General features: G+C 39.7%; 1 protein-coding gene across 1 annotated transcript in view; it reads right to left on the reverse strand.

The window, feature by feature from the left end:
• The window catches only part of trpc5a (transient receptor potential cation channel, subfamily C, member 5a), a 122,381-nt gene that overhangs the window by 13,838 nt on the left and 88,417 nt on the right, over nucleotides 1-20,126 (reverse strand). The window contains exons 9-15 of the mRNA XM_074623459.1: nucleotides 16,243-16,380; nucleotides 14,362-14,560; nucleotides 11,168-11,307; nucleotides 9,638-9,838; nucleotides 7,664-7,785; nucleotides 1,099-1,294; nucleotides 785-994 (exon numbers count right to left, since the gene is read on the reverse strand). Of these exons, the coding sequence (XP_074479560.1) occupies nucleotides 785-994; nucleotides 1,099-1,294; nucleotides 7,664-7,785; nucleotides 9,638-9,838; nucleotides 11,168-11,307; nucleotides 14,362-14,560; nucleotides 16,243-16,380 (1,206 nt within the window). The remainder of the gene's footprint in view (nucleotides 1-784; nucleotides 995-1,098; nucleotides 1,295-7,663; nucleotides 7,786-9,637; nucleotides 9,839-11,167; nucleotides 11,308-14,361; nucleotides 14,561-16,242; nucleotides 16,381-20,126) is intronic.

Raw genomic sequence — 20,126 nt, forward strand, 5'->3', positions numbered from 1 at the left:
GGTGACTTGTTAACATGAATATCAGCATATGGCCTTTCAGCTCGGCTGAGGCATCCGCAGCTTGTTTGCATGTCTGACTGTTTCAGTGACGGGCCAGCGACCACGCCAGCGTGTCAGGCTGCACATGAATAAACACAGCAGATCTACTTGGAGTTGGTGGACTTTGGGAGTTTGGTGTTGAAGTGGAGCAGCAGAGAGAGATGTGAGTCATCGGATTGATCAAAATCTATCAGATTCAAGTTCAGCTTTCATTTTATTGTCAATTTTTTCATATATAGATGAATGTCGTTTCCTTTTTGGGGCTGAGACGCAGAAAGGACAACACAAACAATAAGCCAATCCAACTGGACAAAATGCTATGAATACTAAAAACACTACGTCAGGTATTCTGGTGCTGACCTTGTAGAGTTTGGTACCGGGCCACGAGGAAAACATGACTTGGCATTTTGCATTTTTCTACATCACTCCTGTCACGTCCAACATTATACTGGTTAAATATATCATCAGTACGCGAAGCATTTCAGCTTTTAGTTGTACATGAAAAGAAAATAAACCTCAACAAACACAGAACAAATAAAGTTTTGGTTTCTGTTTAGTTAAAATTTGATGGTTGTTTGCTCTTTTTCTGTCATTTTCAACCGGATTTGTCTTTTATCAGCTCATTAAAGGGACTCTATGTACGTTTTTACAGTTTTATAATCACATAAATACTGTTCACATAGGAGCTTTAAATGATTAAATAATAGTAGATCAAATGATGAGCAGTGATGATGTCTCCGCTTACCGTGAACTCTCGGAGGTTTTCACATTTGTGCGAGTCCTCCCCGTGCGCCCCGCCTCTCCTGCACAGCCTGCTGTGGAGCCACACCAGCAGGTAGAGGATGGACTTGGGGCTGGGGATGATGTTGAACGGAGGCGGCAGCGTGCCGCCCTCGTCAAAGTAACTCATCCACAGCTTGGTGCGGGCAAACTTCCACTCGATGTCGGCGTGGTCCTGCGGGACGAAGGAGAAGAAGACGGGCACGAGGGTCACGAGACAATCTGAGAGGTGGTGTTTCTAATAATCTCAGTCTCTGTTAAAACGTCGTTGTGACTCACAGCGATGAGCTGGTAGGAGTTGTTCATCATGGCGATGAGCATGTTGAGCAGAACCACCAGAGAGATGACGTTGTACGTCCCGAACATGGTCGCCCCGACGAACTCCGTGAACTCGTGGCGGGCCTTCACGTTGGTGACGTACAGGTTGAGCAGCCCGAATATGGACCAGAACAGAGACTGGAGAGTCTCAAACAACCTGAGGACACAGAGAGGACACAGAGAGGACGCTCAGTGAGTTACAGTATGTGTGAATATATGTGAGTAGTTGCTGAGAGGAAATCTGCTCGGATCTTTCTCGGTAGTAATAAATGTTGAGTGTAAAACCCTTCAGGAGGAGTCCGGCGGTGTTGGAAGATATGTGATGTGTCTTAGTGCCGTAAAACGAAACAGTAAAGTTTGATTTGTACTCAAACAACTGTTGACAGGAACAGAAGAAGAGCTGGACATGTTGATAGATCACAGTTAGTAAAATCAGTCTTAATGGAGCTCAACTAAAAGAACATGCTGCAGCAGAAAGGAAGACGGAGATTCATAGGAACTACAGAAAAACACATTTTGCCATCTCAGCAGATCATTGTAGTTCACAGAGTATTTCAGCCTTGACCTGCGGCATTCTTCCCAACAAAAAGTACAGAGAATATACTTTTAGAAAACTTTATCAAGTCAGTTATTGGTAACGATAGCTAACCTTGAATAGCAACTGTCTTAAAAACTATTTTAAATTAAACAACATAATTTATTTTGAACCCAAACCACTCACAACGTGCACAATGCCCGGACCCTGACACTGAAGCAGCTGCATGGAACCCAGCCATCATGCATTACATTATTACCTCCGCCAAGGCCGAACGCCTAGGAGGGAGGTCATGTTTTCACCGCCGTTGGTTTGTCCGTTTGGAGGATAACTCCAAAAGTCTGTGATGGATTTTAATGAATTTTTTTGGAGGGGTGGGGTGTGGCACAATGAACAATCCCTTAGATTTTGGTGGCGATCCGGATCATGATCCGGCTTTAAGACATGCGCAGTGTAACTGATGACGCGTCACCCAGCCTCTCTCCTTCTGCCAGCTTTCCTCATCAAACATGGTGACATTACAGTTTACCTCGACCAAGGCACACATGGTGACTGTTGCAAAGAGTGACGACGACGCTTTAGGTGATTTTTATTTTGTTTCTGACCACTTCCACTGAAGCGACGCACATGAAACCTTCCTTGGCGGAGGTCTGCGCTCTCCGAGTGCACTTCTAGTTTACTGTGCTTTTCCTGCTGTGACATGTCATTTTTTTGTCTCCTATAAAATTATGATCCCATACAACTAAACTGCATTCCCAATTACGTTTCGAGGGAAACGGAATTTTTCCTAGATGACGGTAGTTCTTAGTTTTGAACAGTTTTAAACAAAACAAAAACAAAATGCTACAAAACTACTTGTTTAGGTTTAGTAAAAAAAAACATGGTTTGGCTTAAAATGACTACGACATTGAAACAAAACCAAAGTAAAATGAATATAAGATTCGATTAAGGGTCGAATCAGCAGCAACTGGACTTGGTTTAGATCCTTGAAGACGTTTCACTTCTCATCCAAGAAGCTTCTTCAGTTCTGGCTGAATGGAAGAGGAGCCCAGGGACCCTACACCAATCACTGAAGAAGCTTCTTGGATGAGAAGTGAAACGTCTTCAAGAATCTAAACCAAGTCCAGTCGCTGCTGATTTAACCCTCACTCGGATACCATGACCTGGACGACTGAGAACCTGCACAAACATAACAAACGTTAACTTTTAGTTTCACATGGGACACAAACGGTGGTGTCCGCTGGGGACAAAGTCCTGTGTTGTGTTGACCCATACATCACCCCTAGTATAGTGCACTTTCTCTCATTATTATACCACGTAATTTACAATAATGGTTGCTCAATATACTACGTCACCTGCTCTGAGTGTCACTCGCTGTACTACGTCACTTGCTGCGACCTTTAATGGTCAATTAGGATACCTCAAAGTCTGAGCGTAACTGAGAATGCAGTTTAGTTGTATGGGAACATACTGTATATTTTAGGAGGCATGGTTGCAGTGAAAAAGGTTGTTTTAATGCATCAACTTCAGCTCACTGCAGAAAACAACAGGGCTGCTAACATATAGTGATGAGTAAGAAATAAATATGAAGCCGTTGATGTGGCGGTGCTAACTGACAACAGAGACAGAGTCTTATAATTAAACTGTATTTCAGGTGGACCGGCAGATATCAAGTTTGTATCGTGACGTAACGCCTCCTTTCTCTCTCTCTCTCATTTTATTCCCCCTCTCCGTCTCCATCCGTCTTATTGAATTTTTGATGAAGCAACAATTGGCAGAGCCCCGACGCTACATCACAGGACTGAAGCAGAAACAGAGGGAGGGAGAGAAAGGAGGGTTTTGTCTGCGGGGTGTTATATTTGTGCTGCATCAAATATTCATGTTGGTGTGTTGCAGTAAGGTGTGTGAATGTGGATGATCACTATATCAGTCCGTAAACAGAGTGTGAGTGATGGTGTGAATGTACAGGTGAGATGTAGAGAGAGAGAGAGACGATGAATGAAGCGACTCAGCGTGATGTTGTGTCGCAGTTATAAAAAAAAAAGATGGACGCAGAAAGAAAGAGAATAAAAGAGGAATGTAATCAGTCTCTAGTAGCCATTAACTAATTACTCCTTTGTGTTTCCTCTCCTTCTTCACCTCCGCTATCGCTTCCTCTTCTTTTCCTCTCATTTCTAGCTCTTTCTCTACTTCCTCTTCCTCTTCCTCTTCCTCTCCTCTCCTCTTTGTTTTGAGTATTTCAACAAAAGGAAATCAGCATGTTGTTCTTCTTTTCTGTTGTTTTTGATTTAAGAAAAGATATTTTTAGAAGTCAATTCTTTCCTCTCGTTGTCGTCTCCTCTCCAATCCTCTAGAAATATTATATATATTTTAACTGGTTATGAATTTTAACAGTCTCAATTTAATACCGATGCCTCTTTATGACCTACATACAGTCAACGAGACCATCAGCGAGATGACTGGAGTCTTAGTAGTTGTAGTTGTTTTGTGTCTCTTTGTGGTCGTTTTGTGTTTTTTGTTGTATTTTTGTGTGTCTTTGTGGTTGCTTTGTGTGTCTTTGTAGCAATTTGGTGTCTCTTTGTAATTGTTTTGTGTCTCTTTGTAGTTGGTTTGTGTCTCTTTGTAGTTGCTTTGTGTCTCTTTGTGGTTGCTTTGTGTGTCTTTGTAGCAATTTGGTGTCTCTTTGTAGTTGTTTTGTGTCTCTTTGTGCTTGTTTTGTGTCTCTTTGTGCTTGTTTTGTGTCTCTTTGTAGTTGTTTTGTGTCTCTTTGTAGTTGTTTTGTGTCTCTTTGTAGTTGCTTTGTGTGTCTTTGTAGTTGCTTTGTGTCTCTTTGTAGTTGCTTTGTGTGTCTTTCTGGTAATTTTGTGTCTCTTTGTGGTCATTTTGTGTCGATTTTTTTTTTGTTGTTTTGCCCTTTTCCTAATTCATTGTGAGTCTTTTTGTGTCTCTTTTGCAGCTGTTTTGCATCTCTTTGTAGTTGTTTCGGCCTCTTGGTAGTCTTTTGTAGTTGTTCTATGTTTCTTTGTGGTTATTTTGAGTCTCTTCCTGGTTGGTAGTTGTCTCTCTTTGAGTGACTTTTTGTAGGTGAAGGTCCGGGGGGGGTTGTCACTGCCCGGTGCCCGGTAGGCCCGTTCAATATGGCAGTGTTGTCTTACGAAACGGTGTCTCTCTAACCTGTTACACTCCAATAAATCCACTGGAGGACTTTGAGTTCCAGATTTAGATCCTGACGTTATAGTTGCTGAGAGTATTGGGTTGAAAAGGCCTCAGTAGCACCCATGCTGAGGAGGAGAGACACGGAGAAGGTGTTCAAATCCCAACGAGAGAGAGAGAGAACTGTGTGTGTAAAATACAATAGACTGAGGTTTTCAGAGTGTGAACGGAGTATTTACAGCTTCAGTGTGAAGGCAGAAAGAGGCAGAGTGAGGTAGAGACGGTGTAAAACGATGTAACACATTAACGGTGAGAAGTGTGTGTGAAGTACAGATGAGCGAGAAGAAGAGGAGGGGAGGAGACACCTGAGCAGAAACAGGAAATGATCTCGCCAAATAACCGTTGACAAGAGTGTGTGAATTACAGGAGCACACACACACACACACACACACACACACCGAACACACACAGAGAGGAAATAATCCTTGCATTGTAAACTCATGAATGCTGATGCAGGCGGGTTCGCCCTACGGGGCTGCGATCGCGCTGTTTGCATAATGCATCATCTGAGCCGTCGCCGCGGCGATCCGCTCGCTCATTTAGCTTCAGCATGAGGCTGATTTCTTTCCAGCAGACTCGCGTCGGGGTCGATGTGCAGATGAGAAACTCTGACAGCAGCTGTGATCAACATGATGCCTTTTCTCTTTTTTTTTTGTTTATTCAAGTCAAGGTTCGCTGAGCCTGTTTGTTCTTTTTTCAGCATCTTAGCGAGGATGTCGGAGCAGATTTTACGGGTGTAAAAAGACTTTAACCATCTCGTGGCCTCAACTCAGCGCTGGATTCTCCGTATTTAACCAGACTATAATGTTTTCCCAACAATAACCCAGTGCGTTGTCATGCTTTAGTTAACACAAGTAATTATTGTGTAGATATCAAGCAAAACGTTGAACATTTTGCACAAAACTTGGAGCCAGCAAATCATAAAAACCTCATAAAAATATGCCTCAGATTGCTATTGCATATATTAGGCAATGAAAATGAGCAGCATGTATGTAATAAGTCAGCACACTGACACACTGACAGCTGTTGTTGCCTGTTGGGCTGCAGTTTGCCATGTTATGATTGGAGCATATTGTTTTATGCTAAATGCAGTACCTGTGAGGGTTTCTGGATAATATCTGTCATTGTTTTGTGTTGTTAATTGATTTACAATAATAACTGTATTTGCATAAAGAAAGCATATTTGTCCACTCCCATGTTGATAAGAGTGTTAAATACTTGACAAATCTCCCTTTAAGGTTAATTTTGAACAGCTAAAACATTTGTGATTAATTGCGATTAAATATTTTAATTGATTGACAGCCCAACGGTTTGTATGATATCCTATTGAAAGTGTCATTTCTGCTCGTTACATGCATACAGTCTTTTCAAAATACACTTCTGTCCTCACAGGAAACAACTTGGTTAGGTTTAGACAACGAAACTACTTAGTTAGGTTTAGGAAAAGATTGTGATTTGGGTTAAAATATCCCCGGAAGTGACGCAACTTAAGTACGAAAGTGACAGATAAATCAACATTGACTTCTGGGTTGACAAGGACTACGAACAGCCGTCTCCTGGGTGATAGTCTGGTGATAGTCTGACCTCCTCCCTACGCGGCGTTTGTTGCTCTTGGTTCACGATTACGTGGATTACATATCAAATGATTTTGTGGGATATAAATATTCTGTTGATTATATTAATCTTAAACAATACAGCGTTTAACCTTTAATAAAAACACACACAGTTAAAAGTTAAGAGTGTGATCTTGGCCTCTGTTCTCATCGTCTAGAGCTCTTTACTGTAATGGAATCGATCGCGGATCAATACGGCTATTATCTAAAACAAACCACACGCCTCATCAATATTCAGCCTCCCCTGACTCGGCTTGGCTCTCAGTCTGCCTCCCTCAGCAAAGACACACTGGACCTGTGTGTGTGTGTGTGTGTGTGTGTGTGCGTGTGTGTGTGCGTGTGTGTTATGAGCCATAACTCAAACTCGACCTCTCAATAAGCTAAACCTCGACCGTCTCACATTAAAATAAAACATGACATTAATATTCTTCAAGTCTGCTGAGCTCCTCCTCGTATCATTATCTGGTGCAACCGAGCGTAAGAGCAAGGTCTCTCTCTGTGTGTGTGTGTGTGTGTGTGTGTGTGTGTGTGTGTGTGTGTGTGTGTGTGTGTGTGTGTGTGTGTGTGTGTGAAAGTTTGTATTATGGCCGACGCAGCACCTCTGGACACACACACACTGTGCTCGGACATTTGATTGTCAGGGTGTGTAGTAAAATATTCAACCTTCGGTCCGGCCTGTGTTTAAAGGGACTGTTTTTAACTTCTTACTCGTATAAATCATTGCTGGTCGGTGTCCCATGGTCGCTTGCGTGTGTCTCCGCTGTTCAGACTCAGACGAGTCACAAGCGCCAGCAACAGGACGCTGACTTTCGTTGACTTAACGGCCACAGGTGTCGCTGTTAACAAGACATTCCTGATTCTTACAGAGTCCCTTTAAATGGATGTTTGCATCACTGCTGGCTGACATCACTACGTTACGGAAGAAGAGGCGGGACTTCAAATTGAGGCGTTTCAGGCAGTTCAGGAGCAGCATTTCTCCCCCTTTGATGTGGACTTTGTAACTTTGCAGACCGTTTACATGCACAAAAAACTAGATAACACACTAAAGGAAAGGGAAAAAGCACTAATAGGTCCTCTTTAAAAACCTTCAAATAGTGCATTCGTCCTCTATGATATTTCCAATGAAGTCTTCACAAGCGTATCCATTTGTCTGGGCGGTACTCACGTGGAGAAGGCGTTGTTCTGCCTCTCACAGCGGATGCCTTTGCAGTTGTTGGGTTCCTCCGAGGCCTTGGTCTCGTAGTAGAAATACAGCTGGTTCAGACCGTTGGCGAACGCCAGCAGGACCTACAGAGGAAGCACATTATTTCATCACTTTGTTCACTCATATCACAGGAACACTAGAGAGATCACTTCCAACACAGCGTACCTGAGGAAACAAGCAGCTTTCTGTTGTGGATCTCACGTTACGTCGTGTTACAGGGATTGACCCTCAGCACCTCCAGGGCGTTTTAAAAAGCTTTCTTCTCAAACAGCGTTACGTAAAAAGCTGCTACAGAGTGAGCGTGAAGCAATATGGCTTCAGCGCCTCGAGGCTCGCTGAGATTGATTTTAGGACTACGGGGAGCGGAGCAGTTCTCGTGGGGGTTCTTGTGTTGTGGGTTAGGAGTTCCCTCGAGAAGGAATTAATGAGTTCTGGATGTAATGAAATCGGCCTGTAGTGTCCTTCTACCGGCAGTGAAGGATGAGCTCGCTCTCTTCTTCATCTAAGATGCAGCGTGCTGTTCAGTTTGAAAATAGATAGCTGTATAGAAAAGTATGCAGCAGAGGGAGTGAATATCTTGTGCACATATTTATTAATTTCTTCTATTGAATTTGGTGATTTTCAGATTTTTTATTCAGGTCAAAATTTCCACCTCAGCTGCTCTAAAACTCAGGACCGAACTTCTGTCAAATTTTAACCCCCATGAGGTCGACGCTGCCGTATATACAACAGAAAAGGACTCTAATTACTATTTTTAGAATATCTCCTGAACGCTGCCTTGTAGAGATAACTTTAACTTCCAGCTGCTTCGTCATCACCGTAGCTTTATAACGAGGTGTCTGGATCGATCGTATTCCTTTCAGACGGTTTGTAATCCAGCTTGGAACAACATTGATTTTTCAGAGACTTCATAAAAGTAATAAATCCAACAAAAAAAGTCTTCCACGATCTAACTTTTTGTAGAAAAACGGACAAAAAAACACCAGGTTTTCTCTGTAAAAAAATGTAAATATATTTTAGTGTTTTTATTTATTTATTTTTTTGCATTTTTTTTTCATTAGATTATTTATTTTTGCATTTTTTTTTATTAATGTATTTATTTTTGCATTTATTTTCCATTACTGTATTTATTTTTGCATTTTTTTTAATGTATTTTATCATTTATGCATTTATTTATTATTGATTTGATATTGATTTTTAAATGTATTTATTTATTTTTTACATTTATGTTTTTATTAAAGTATTTATTTTTGCATTTGTTTATGTATTTATTTATTCATACATTTATTTTCTACTTATTTTATATTGATTTCTAAATGTATTTATTTATTTTTTTCATTTATTTTTTAGTAATGTATTTATTTTTTTCATTTATTTTTATGTGTTTATTTATTTATTTATGCATTTATTTTTTATTTATTGCATTTATTTTACATTATTAATTTATTTTGCATTTATTTTATGTATCAATTCGCGCAACCTCCCAAGAACCTTGGATAAAAGGATGAAAGCGGCATGGCTGGTGTTTTCCACGCTTTCTGTTGACGCTACATGTGACCAGCCCCTCAACCGTTAGCATACTAATATGCTGGATCTGAGATGTCCTGAAATGGCCAGTGTGCTGGCTTTTAAACTTTACATTGTTGCCTCTTTAGTGGTACAAATCTAAGAATAGGTTATTATTTCATTTTTAATCCATTCAACAACTTTGTTTTCTGGTGTGTAATGAGCATTAAAGTGTTGCTAAACAACACTAGAGATGTTAAAGAGAGTTAAATCCTAACATCGAGAAGCACATACACACTATTTATACACACATATAAAAGTGAATGTAAAAGCTGATATTGTGAAGTAGCCTGTATATATATATATTGTGTGTGGGCGATCCAGACCACCAGCTCTGTGTCACCTCTGAGGTGGACGAGCTCGTCTTACCAGGCAGTAGATGAAGAGGAACTTGAGGATGTCCAGCAGCATCCTCCCCAGAGAGATCTGCAGTGGCCCGAGGTGGGAGTTGGCGGTGAAGAGGGAGATGAGTCTGAGCGAGCTGAAGATGTTGGCGATGGCGAACAGAGCCTCGGCTATCAGCGTGGGGTGCCACATCTCCCACTCCTCCCTGGGACGAGAGGAGTTATACTGGAGAGAGGAGAGACGTGAGGGGGGAAAGAGAGGAGGATGAGGAGGATGAGGAGGAAATGGAAATATGAACGAGTTTACTGTGAGACAAGCACTCTGACATTGTGTAAATAACGTACGTTTCCTGTGAACCTGGAAGTTTATTTTGAAAAGCCACAGTATGCATGTAACAAATACAAACTGTATGTTTCCTGTGAATGTAGACATTTATGTTGAAAAGCCACAATGCATGTAAGGAGCAGAAACTGTACATTTCCTGTGAACAAATGAGTTTATTTTGAAAAGACTGTATGCATGTAACTAGTGGAAACAGTATGTTGCCTGTGAACATGGAAGTTTATTTTGAAAATACATGATATGCATGTAACGAGCGGAAAATGTAACGTTTTCTGTGAACAGGGAAGTTTATTTTGAAAAGACTGTATGCATGTAACAAATGCAAACTGTATGTTTCCTATGAACACGGAAGTTTATTTTGAAAAGACACTGTATGCATGTAAGGAGCGGAAACTGTAAGGTTTTCTGTGAACAGGGAAGTTTATTTTGAAAAGACTTTATGCATGTATGTAACTAGTACAAAATGTGTATTTCCTGTGAACAAGAACGTTTATTTTGAAAAGACTGTATGCATGTAACTAGTACAAATTGTGTGTTTCCTGTGAACATGGAAGTTTATTTTGAAAAGACACTGTATACATATAACGAGTGGAATATGTACATTTCCTGTGAACACAGAGGTTTATTTTGAAAAGACAGTATTTGCATGTAACAAGTGCCAACTGTAAGTTTTCTGTAAACACAGAAGTTTATTTTGAAAGGACACTGTGCATATAGCATAAACTGACACTAGAGGGTCTTTAGATGTTGCTGAATAAAATAAAATATATAGTTGCCCACAGCTGTTTCCAGCTGTTTCTGTGTGTGTTCATCCTTGTATTTGTGCATGTATGGATACAGTTGTTGTTCTGTATGTATACGTGTGTGCTTATAAGACTGTGTGTGTTTATGGGACCTGTGTAGGAGGGCCACCCGCCATCATCAGTGACTCACAGCTGCTGCAGATGGCCCGGCCGTCTGGTGTGTGTGTGTTTGTATGATCACACCATTGGCTCTTAATACATAGATGGATCCTGTATGTAATGCAGAGTATCATTAAAGATGAAAGCTGGGCTGTGAAACTGAGAAAACGATTTGCATCAAAGTGAAACTCTCGGTTTAATTATTCGTCCCTGAAAGACTCCAGTTTGTTGTTTACAGGGTCAAAGGTCACGGCTGATGTGTACAGTTCATATTATCAACAATACAGTGATGTATTTCTATGATGTTTACCTTCACGTAGGCCACTATCTTCAGCGATATGGTGGCCAGGTAGAGGGAGTTCATGGCGAAGTCCATCAGGTTCCACCAGTCGTGGATGTACTCCGTGAACCCGCCGTCCCACATCTCCTTAATCTCCGCCCAGATGAACCCTGAAACACACACACACACACACAGCCATGCACGTACGAGCACATTAACGTCACCCACCAGTGGTTTTCTGTTTGCTCGGCTTCTGCTCTGTGACCAAACTTTTTGTTGAATATTTTCTTTTGGCAGCAGCCTCGAGCAGAGCGCCAACACATTTGTTCTGTTCCACTGGCTTTAGACAAAGTCAGAGTTTATTCTAAATAATCCATTTTCATCTGTTCTCCACAGAATATATCTGCTCTCAGGAGGTTTTATGATCATGTGTAGACACACGTGATCACGCTGGTGTGGCCTTAAGCCGGTCACCTGCACTTTTATATAACTTTTACATAACATTTGACTGTTTATTGTTTATTCTGTCTCAGTCTCAATGTCATCAAATGTGTTCTATGAGCAGCATGTTGTGGTCTTGTTGTGTATGTTATATTAATATGTTTATAGTTTTTACTGAAGGCTTTATGTCTGTCTGTCACACACACAATCCGTTTTCACTCCCAACTCGTCAAATACCGATGTATGACGTCAGAGCACAGAAATTTATTTTGAAAAGACACTGTATGCACGTAACTAGCGGAAACTGTACGTCTCCTGGGAACACGGAAGTTTATTTTGAAAAGATATTGTATGCATGTAATGAGTGCAAACTGTACATTTCCTGGGAACACAGAAGTTTATTTTGAAAAGAGACTATATGCATGTAACAAGAGGAAATTGTAACGTTTCCTGTGAACACGGAAGTTTATTTTGAAAAGACACTGTATGTAATAAGCGGAAACTGTGACATTTCCTGTGAACACGGAAGTTTATTTTGAAAAGACGCTATATACACGTAACGAGCAGTTTCCTGCGTAAAAGGAAGGTGTCCTCGTGTCTGGAGCATTGGACCAAACAAATTTCCCGTATGGGATGATAAAGTTGATCTGAATCTGAATATATATATATAAAATATATAAAATAAAATGCTAATTACTAATTAATACATTATAAATGGAATCTTTTCGCTGCTCCTTTTTGGACATTAATATTAATTTTCGTTGTTTATTTATATTGTTTATGATAATTTGTATATTAACATTTTTCTATATGCTTAATGTACATTTTTGTTATTTTTGTTTTTAATTATGTGTTATATTTTCGATTAAAAATACATATTTCATACACAACTTGTTTCAGAGGAAACGTAATGCCACCTGGATGTTTTTTTTATTCTGTTTATCAAACTTTTCTCATGAAAAGTTGTTAAATGTTTGTTAAATGAGCTCCGTAACAAAACTCTAAACAAGAAATCGTTTCAAGAATTTCCTGAAAATGATAAAGTGTTATTTGATTGGTTTTAAATGAAGATGAAGCTGAAGGTTGAGCATGAACATAAAAGCTGAAATGTGACAGGAACGACTAAAACCTTCACATTTATTCTTTAGCATTTAACACACCTCCATCTAGAACTAAACTGCACTACAGTTTTCATGATGAACAATACAACCAGCTGATGCTCAGAGCGGTGTCGTTTATAGCCGAGTGTTTCAGAGAGGAAGAGACGACGGAGGAGAACAGATGGTTTTGTCTTTTTCCAAGTGATTGTGGTTATGATTTGGAAATCATTGGTGTCAGCTCGGAGAGAGAATATGGAGATGCAATCACTCATTTTCACACCCACCCACCCACCCACCCTCAAACACACACACACACACACAACCACCGCCTCCACACACTCACAAGCATCCGACCACACACACCCACACACCAGCAAACACTCGCAGTCACACACTCGTAGACACACACTCGAGTCCTCTCGATGATAACCAATCAAAGTGAAAAAAACACAAAACAGATAAGAAGTTTTTTTGCACATTAATTTTAAATCTGGTTTTGAAGAGACATTTCTCTTTAGTGCATGTAAATATGAGATATGAGTCATTTATTAAAGAGAGAAAAGGAAATACAAATAAAACTTGTGACATGATGTCATACATTATTAAAACTCGGCTTTCTAACCCCAAAAAGGGTCGACGGACTTCTTCTATAAGAGGTGGAAACCGTCTTTGACTTATTTTCAGAATTTGTCTGTAACCCCAACAGATTAGGATTTATTACACTGAAACTGTCTAATATCGGTTATTACCACGTTACCCGGAGATTTGGAAGTTATCACAGATTAATGAACATTTTGGTGATTTTACAAAGTCTTTATGGTCAGTTGTCTTTTTTATTAAATTTTTTTAATTTTAAAATTTAATTATGTTTATTTATTTATTTATGAATTGTTTTTATTTTAATTGTTTTTATTTATATAATTTCATTTTTTATGAGAATATATATGTATATATATATACTGTGTAGGGAAGATATTATTTATTTATTTATTTTAATGTATTTATGAATTATTTTTATTTTTATTGTTTTTATTTATATAATTTCAGTTTTTGTATTATATATTATATATATATATATATATATATATCGATATATTCATATAAAAACTAAAATCTTATAAATTAAATTATATAAATAAAAACAATTAAAATTTAAATAACTCATAAATACCCCTAAATAAATAAATGAATAAATAAATAATATCTTTCCTACACAGCATTTGTTCCTCTTTATACTTCCTGGTTCATGATTACGTGGATTAAATATGCATTGATTTTGTGGGAATATATAAACAAATTACAGTGCATTACTATTCGTAGGTAGAGCTACAAATGGTGTATGAGAACAGCTTGAATATCTGCACGGACAAATAAAAAAAAATCAGACTTCAGACTTAATGTCCGTCCGGTGAAGAAGAAGATCAGAGCAGAGAGGAGCAGTCTGTGGAAATGTTGGGTTTAAACTCTGGTGTCGCCCCGGGCAACCCTTTTGTTTTTCTTCTGGGCAGACAGAAGACAGAAGACGTCTGTCTGTCTGATCACAGAAAATCCCTCAAAGATACAACTCACTGCTGGATAACAGGCAAAAATAAAGTTTTCAAAAGCTTTCTGTGAGCGAATCAAGGAGAAACTTCACATCAAGGTGTTTTCAACAGCTTCCGATAACAAGTGGGATAAACTCACCCACTACCCACGGGAGAATCATCCACTCCACGATGGTGGGCGGGGGGCCCTGCATGTGCAGGTTGGTGCGGGCGATGTGCTGCGAGGCCAGCAGCAGGAGGAAGAGGAAGGTCAGGTAGGACGCCGTGTGGCAGATGAACTTGATGAAGGGTTTCTTGATGAAGCGGCCCAGAGCGCTCTTCGGAGCCAACAGGTAGATCTGAGGAGGGAGGAAGAGGAGTTAATACGGGGACAGGAAGGAGAGAGGAAGAGGGGAAAGTGAGGAGATTAAGGCAAAGAAAGATGAGCTGGTGTGTTCTTAACTGCTCCGTAATGACTTCCCTTTAAGGTGCAACACAAACAGAAGAGCATAAAGAGAGCAGTCACGACTTGATGAGATTCCTAATTGAGCTTTTTCAACGTGTGTTTGAACCATGAAGCCGAGAGAGAGAGACACTTTGATTGTGTTCATGCTCAGCCAGCCGCCACCTTGTACTGTTGGAGAGCCGTTACTGTTATTGCTGTTATGATGCGTGTTTACTTGTTCTGCTCATCTACTCGCTCCTGGCAACCCTCGACTTACACTGAGTCACGCCACGGAGGCTTTAAATGGAATAGAATGACACACACAGAGAGAGAGAGAGGTGTTTACATTATTAAAACATTAATACAACACATTAAGGAAAGATTATTGAATGTAGCTACTTTAAGTGGATTATTTTACTCACTTCCACAATAAAGTCTAATTTATAGTCTGCTTAATTTTTGGTATTTAGAGTCCTTGAACGCACCACAACAGAGGCAAAAAGGTGCGAAAAGATGCAAATTGTGAGCTTTATCTCGGACTAAACACTAACCATTACAGATGACTTTAAGATAAGATAAGATAAGATAAAGGATTAATTAATCCCCGAAGGAAAAATAAATAAATATAAAGTGTATAAGAAGTAATACTAACATCAGTGCAAAATATAATAGCAATAACTAAAATAAATTTAGTTAAAATAAGTAAACGACAATAGAAAAAGTTATATATTTAATGTTTCCACCTCAAAATCCAAGATGGAAAATATATAATATAAAAACTGATATTTATATATATATATATATATATGTATTATATAATCAAATTAATAATAATAATATATAAATATAATTATGTTATTATAAAATAAAAATAATTTATAAATACTTTAAAATAAATAAATAATATCTATCCTATACAGCATATATATATATATATATATATACTCATAAAAAAAATACAAAAAAATATATAAATAAATCGAAAAATAATAAATTAAATAAAAAGAAAAAACTGAACATAAAGACATTATAAAATCACACAAATTTACACAGCTGTAGTAATATCAAAGAGTGTAGAAGCAAAGAGACGAAACTCTGGTGTTTTTTTGGACTGAAAACGTGTATTATATTTGCAGTATTTTTGTGTTCAACACCGGCCATTTCGGCAGAATACGACGAAAGAATAGCAATAATACTGTTTTACTTTTGTACGGCACTTTGTCGGCGGACGTTTTACTGGCGTCCGGTAGTCGCTTTCAGTCCAAAATGGCGGAAGCGTAGCTCTACTGCTGGGGGCTGATGTCGCAACGGAACGACCAATTGACTTCCACGTTTTGGCACTATACTGTTAGTGCACTTCTGTCTTATTTGCATCTCATTAAATAAGATGTACACATAGTATTGTCCAACTTCTATCTACGGACATGTTGCTTTGATGTTTGTATAAACAGAATAACGGTGCAATGTTGTAACGCAACATCACTTCCTCAATCTCTTCCTTCCTCACACACTTCCTAAAGTCTTCTCTGTCCAGTATTTTTGCTCCTCTACATAGTTTCTCCTCCTTCATCCCTCCCTCCCTCCCTACCTCCGTACCATCGAGAAGACAGGAAACAGGAGTCCGATGATGAAGCATGTGACCAGCTTGACGGCCCAGTGTCGCCTCCTCCAGCCCGGGAAGCCGTCGTACCACAGCGTGGCCAGCAGCTGCTGGCAGTTGGGCTGGGCCACGAACTGCAGACAGACAAACAGACAGAGATATAGACAGTTAGTTAAACTCACTGTTAAGAGTCCTTGTATGGAAATAAATGATAAATGAACGTTGTTATCAAAGGGGGAACAAATGAGCCAAAACAAAAATCACAAAGTGACTTTGGGAGTTTTTTGGAAACAATGAGCTCCGTGTTTACTCCCTGTTAGTGGCTCATATATCATTCAGAGGCATTCTGGGATATAAAGCTACTGATAAAAGGCCGTGTAACCTTCCTTTCTTCTTCTTCATGGAGCTCATTGTGCACAGCTTTACTACCGACTATCTGCTGACGGGTCACTGAGATGAGATGACTTTTTCACCTCGTGCAATGAAACAAAATCCTCTGTTTGTATGTCGTCGTGAAAAGCCTCTTCATCACGTTGCTTATTTACACAATAAAACTAGACAACGCTAAAGAACACTTGTGCCAAAGATGCACAATTTTATAAATTAAGTATTTTCATAAGAACTTAGTCACTCAAAGTCTCTCAGGTCGGCTTATGAAGGGAGACCGTACAGTTTCTGTCTTTTCCCCAAAACTTTAGCCTCTCACTATTACAGAAGAACATCCATTTCAATTCACATTAAAAACAAGAAAACTGGTAAAAATATAAACACAATCATCAGTTTTATTCCCTTAAACAAACCTGTTAATGATTAATACCGCAACGTATCATCATATAACAGTTCATTCGGTATGTTAGGAAAAGTTACTCCTCATGTTTTCCCACGAATGTCCAGCAACAAGTGACAATTTCCGCTCGTTACATGCATACGGTCTTTTCAAAATAAACTTCCATCTTCTTAGGAAGCTACTTCATTAGATTTAGGAAAAGATTGCCGTGTTACTTAAGTACGGAGGTTACATGACAAATAAATCAACGTTGACTTCTGGCCTCACACGGGGCACCAATATAGGTCTCCTGGTCAAAGTCTGGTGTTTTTTTAACCCACACATCCATCCCGACCTCTTCCCTCTTTATGCTTCCTGGTTCATGATTACGTGGATTAGATACATATTTATTGTGTGGATTATATACGATTTACAGTGCATTTCTTTTCGTAGGTATAGCTACGAACAGTGTATGAGAACAGCCTGATTACAGTATAGACTTTAAAGTGAGCTGCATAATTTGGATATGCACATCTTTTCAACCTCTATCCTGCATATTAAAAGTGAGTCTAGATGGCTTTACTCTTTCCTGAATTCCAGGTTGTGAGGAGTGAGGAGGAGAGGGAGGGATGTTTGTTGTTGTTGGATGTTTACAATAGGTATGGGACCATATAAAAAATGTCTTTTCATGATTATCCTGGCCAAAATAATATCTATTCACAATATTATCCCAAATATCATCAAAATAAAGGTTTAAAACTCTTGAAATTGACAAACTGGAATCATTTTTGTTAAAGAAGGTTATCATAAATCATAAGGTCCCCCTGCATTAACAGAGGATAAATGGATAAAAAAACAGTAGAGACATTGTGTGAGTCTTTTTCAAGTCACTTGTGAAGATATTCACGATTATCCCCGATAATGGAAATTCACCACGTGTTTTTTAGCGTGGTCCACAATCAATCAATCCTATATATTCCCTATAGTTTAAACTAATAGTTTAAAATAAAGAAAGAAAATAAATAAGTCTTATTTTGAAACCCCCCTTCCTGCACAGATGGAGCATATGTTCCTGTTTGGCAACTGTGTTGGAAAAATACAAACATGTGCACAGTCCTAAGGTCATGACCTGTGCCACTCATTGCTCTTAAGGCTTATTTCTGTTTCGGTGTTGGTTACCTAGTCAACGAACTTGTAGCGCCTATTTGAGGACAAGTAACCCTAAAAAGGACAGAAGTGTCAGTCAGACAGACAATGTGAGATATACGACTGTGAGCATGCACGCAAGGGTATAAATGTCACGGACCGGAGAGACTCAGGGCTCTCAGCCCTGAACATTTATGTTGATGGTTGTGTGCCCACTTGCAAGTGTTTATTAAACCTTTAAAAGACTCTCTCTCTTGATTTTCGAGTCCTTCTTCACAGAAATTGCCTCCACAGCAACACACCCCAAAACTGTAAACATCTGTGTAGCTCCTTGTGTGTTTCTGAGGTGTATATATCAGGCGTCATCAGCACAGACAAGGAAATCAAACAAACAGGTAAATGTGTTTCTATCTTCCTCTGCGAGCCGCTACGACGCTCCAGAGGTTACAGCCCTTCCTGCCCTGACAGAAGTGCAGCTGCAGGTTGCTTCCATTTACATCTTATTACAGCTCGTCGTCTAATACTGCTGGCGTTACACCAGAGGCTGTTTGTCCCGTCCAGCCCTTTGGCTGCCCTCTGAGTCACCAAGAAGCAGCTGAGTCCTCCTTTTCTTTCTGTTTCCATCTCCTCCTCCTCCTCTTCCTCCTCCCATTGTGTCCCTCCATCCATCCTCTTTTCTCCTCTTTTCTACCATCTCGTCTCTGCCAAGTTTCTGTTTCCTTCCTTCTCCCCTCATTATTTCTGAGGGATGAGTCTGCTCTTAGATAAGTCTCATACTCTAAAAACACTTGAGGTTATCTATCACTTCGAGTGTGTGTGAGAACATAAAAAGTGTGTTTTCCGTATTAAACAAACAGCCTATTAAATAACTGAATAAATAAACATCCAGCTCAGTTTTTTGCACGCCCACCTTCACACAAGGACACGCAGCTGAACATTCAGCTAAAAGCTAAAAAGAGGCGAACCGCCAGAAACATTCAGGTCGGCCACCTGCAGCCGTCAATCAAACGCGACGCTCGGCTGCTTCTCTGGAAGATGAACATTTGGCGGCGGCTGCACATTTCGACACTTCCTTGTTTTCTTGCACATTTTTATTTGGACGGATGTCTCAGCTCTGACTCGGAGTTTTCATCATCACGGCTTCTAACTTAGCACCATCATGAAGCCTCTTTTCCACACATGTGCTGGCATGGCTTGACTCGTTTTGACTAGTGGTCAAAGGACGATGGATTAACACATTTAATGTCCTATACTTTTCACAATAAAAGTCCCCCCATTATTTTTGCTGCTTGAACCCCTCCTCCCTGCACCATTACTTGTTTTTATTGAAGAATAGGCGCCAACAGAGCTCTGCTTATTCTGTGATAAACACATTTCATTTCCCATATTTTTCACAGTAAAAGTCCCCCGTTTTTGCTGCTTGTTCTGTTCCTCCCGGCAGCATTAGTAGATTTGTTTTTATTGAAGAATTTCTTTCTTTTCTTATGTTTTATGGTCATTTATAAAAGTTCTCTCCTTCTATTCGTCCCCCATCAGTTTGCTAGTTTGCCTCGCTGACTCAAGCTTTCACTCATGTGTCGTGTAATTTAATAATCTATTTATGTTACACAGAGGAAGTCTCACTTTGACCTATATGACGACATAGCAACTAAAACCAGTGTTACGTCTCAGATCTGGTCCAACTGGGACCTGATCAGGCTCTCTGATTGGTTGGGGAAACGTTACGTCAACGCGTGAACGGTAAACTATGACGTGGATGTTCTCAGACTGACGGAGGAGTCGACGCTGAAACAGAAACGGAGAGAACGGAGCAGACTGCTGTAGTTTAGAGGAGCCCAGAGATCAACTCCCTCATTAGCATACTGCTGCCATAGCAACAGGAAACCAAACTGGAGCTGACAGAGGGATGGAGGAGAGGAAGACGGGAGGAGACAGAGAGGAGAGAGGGGAATTAGGAAGAGGAGGAAG

The sequence above is a fragment of the Sebastes fasciatus genome, chromosome 22, assembly GCF_043250625.1.
Source record: "Sebastes fasciatus isolate fSebFas1 chromosome 22, fSebFas1.pri, whole genome shotgun sequence".
In the NCBI taxonomy this organism is placed as follows: domain Eukaryota; kingdom Metazoa; phylum Chordata; class Actinopteri; order Perciformes; family Sebastidae; genus Sebastes; species Sebastes fasciatus.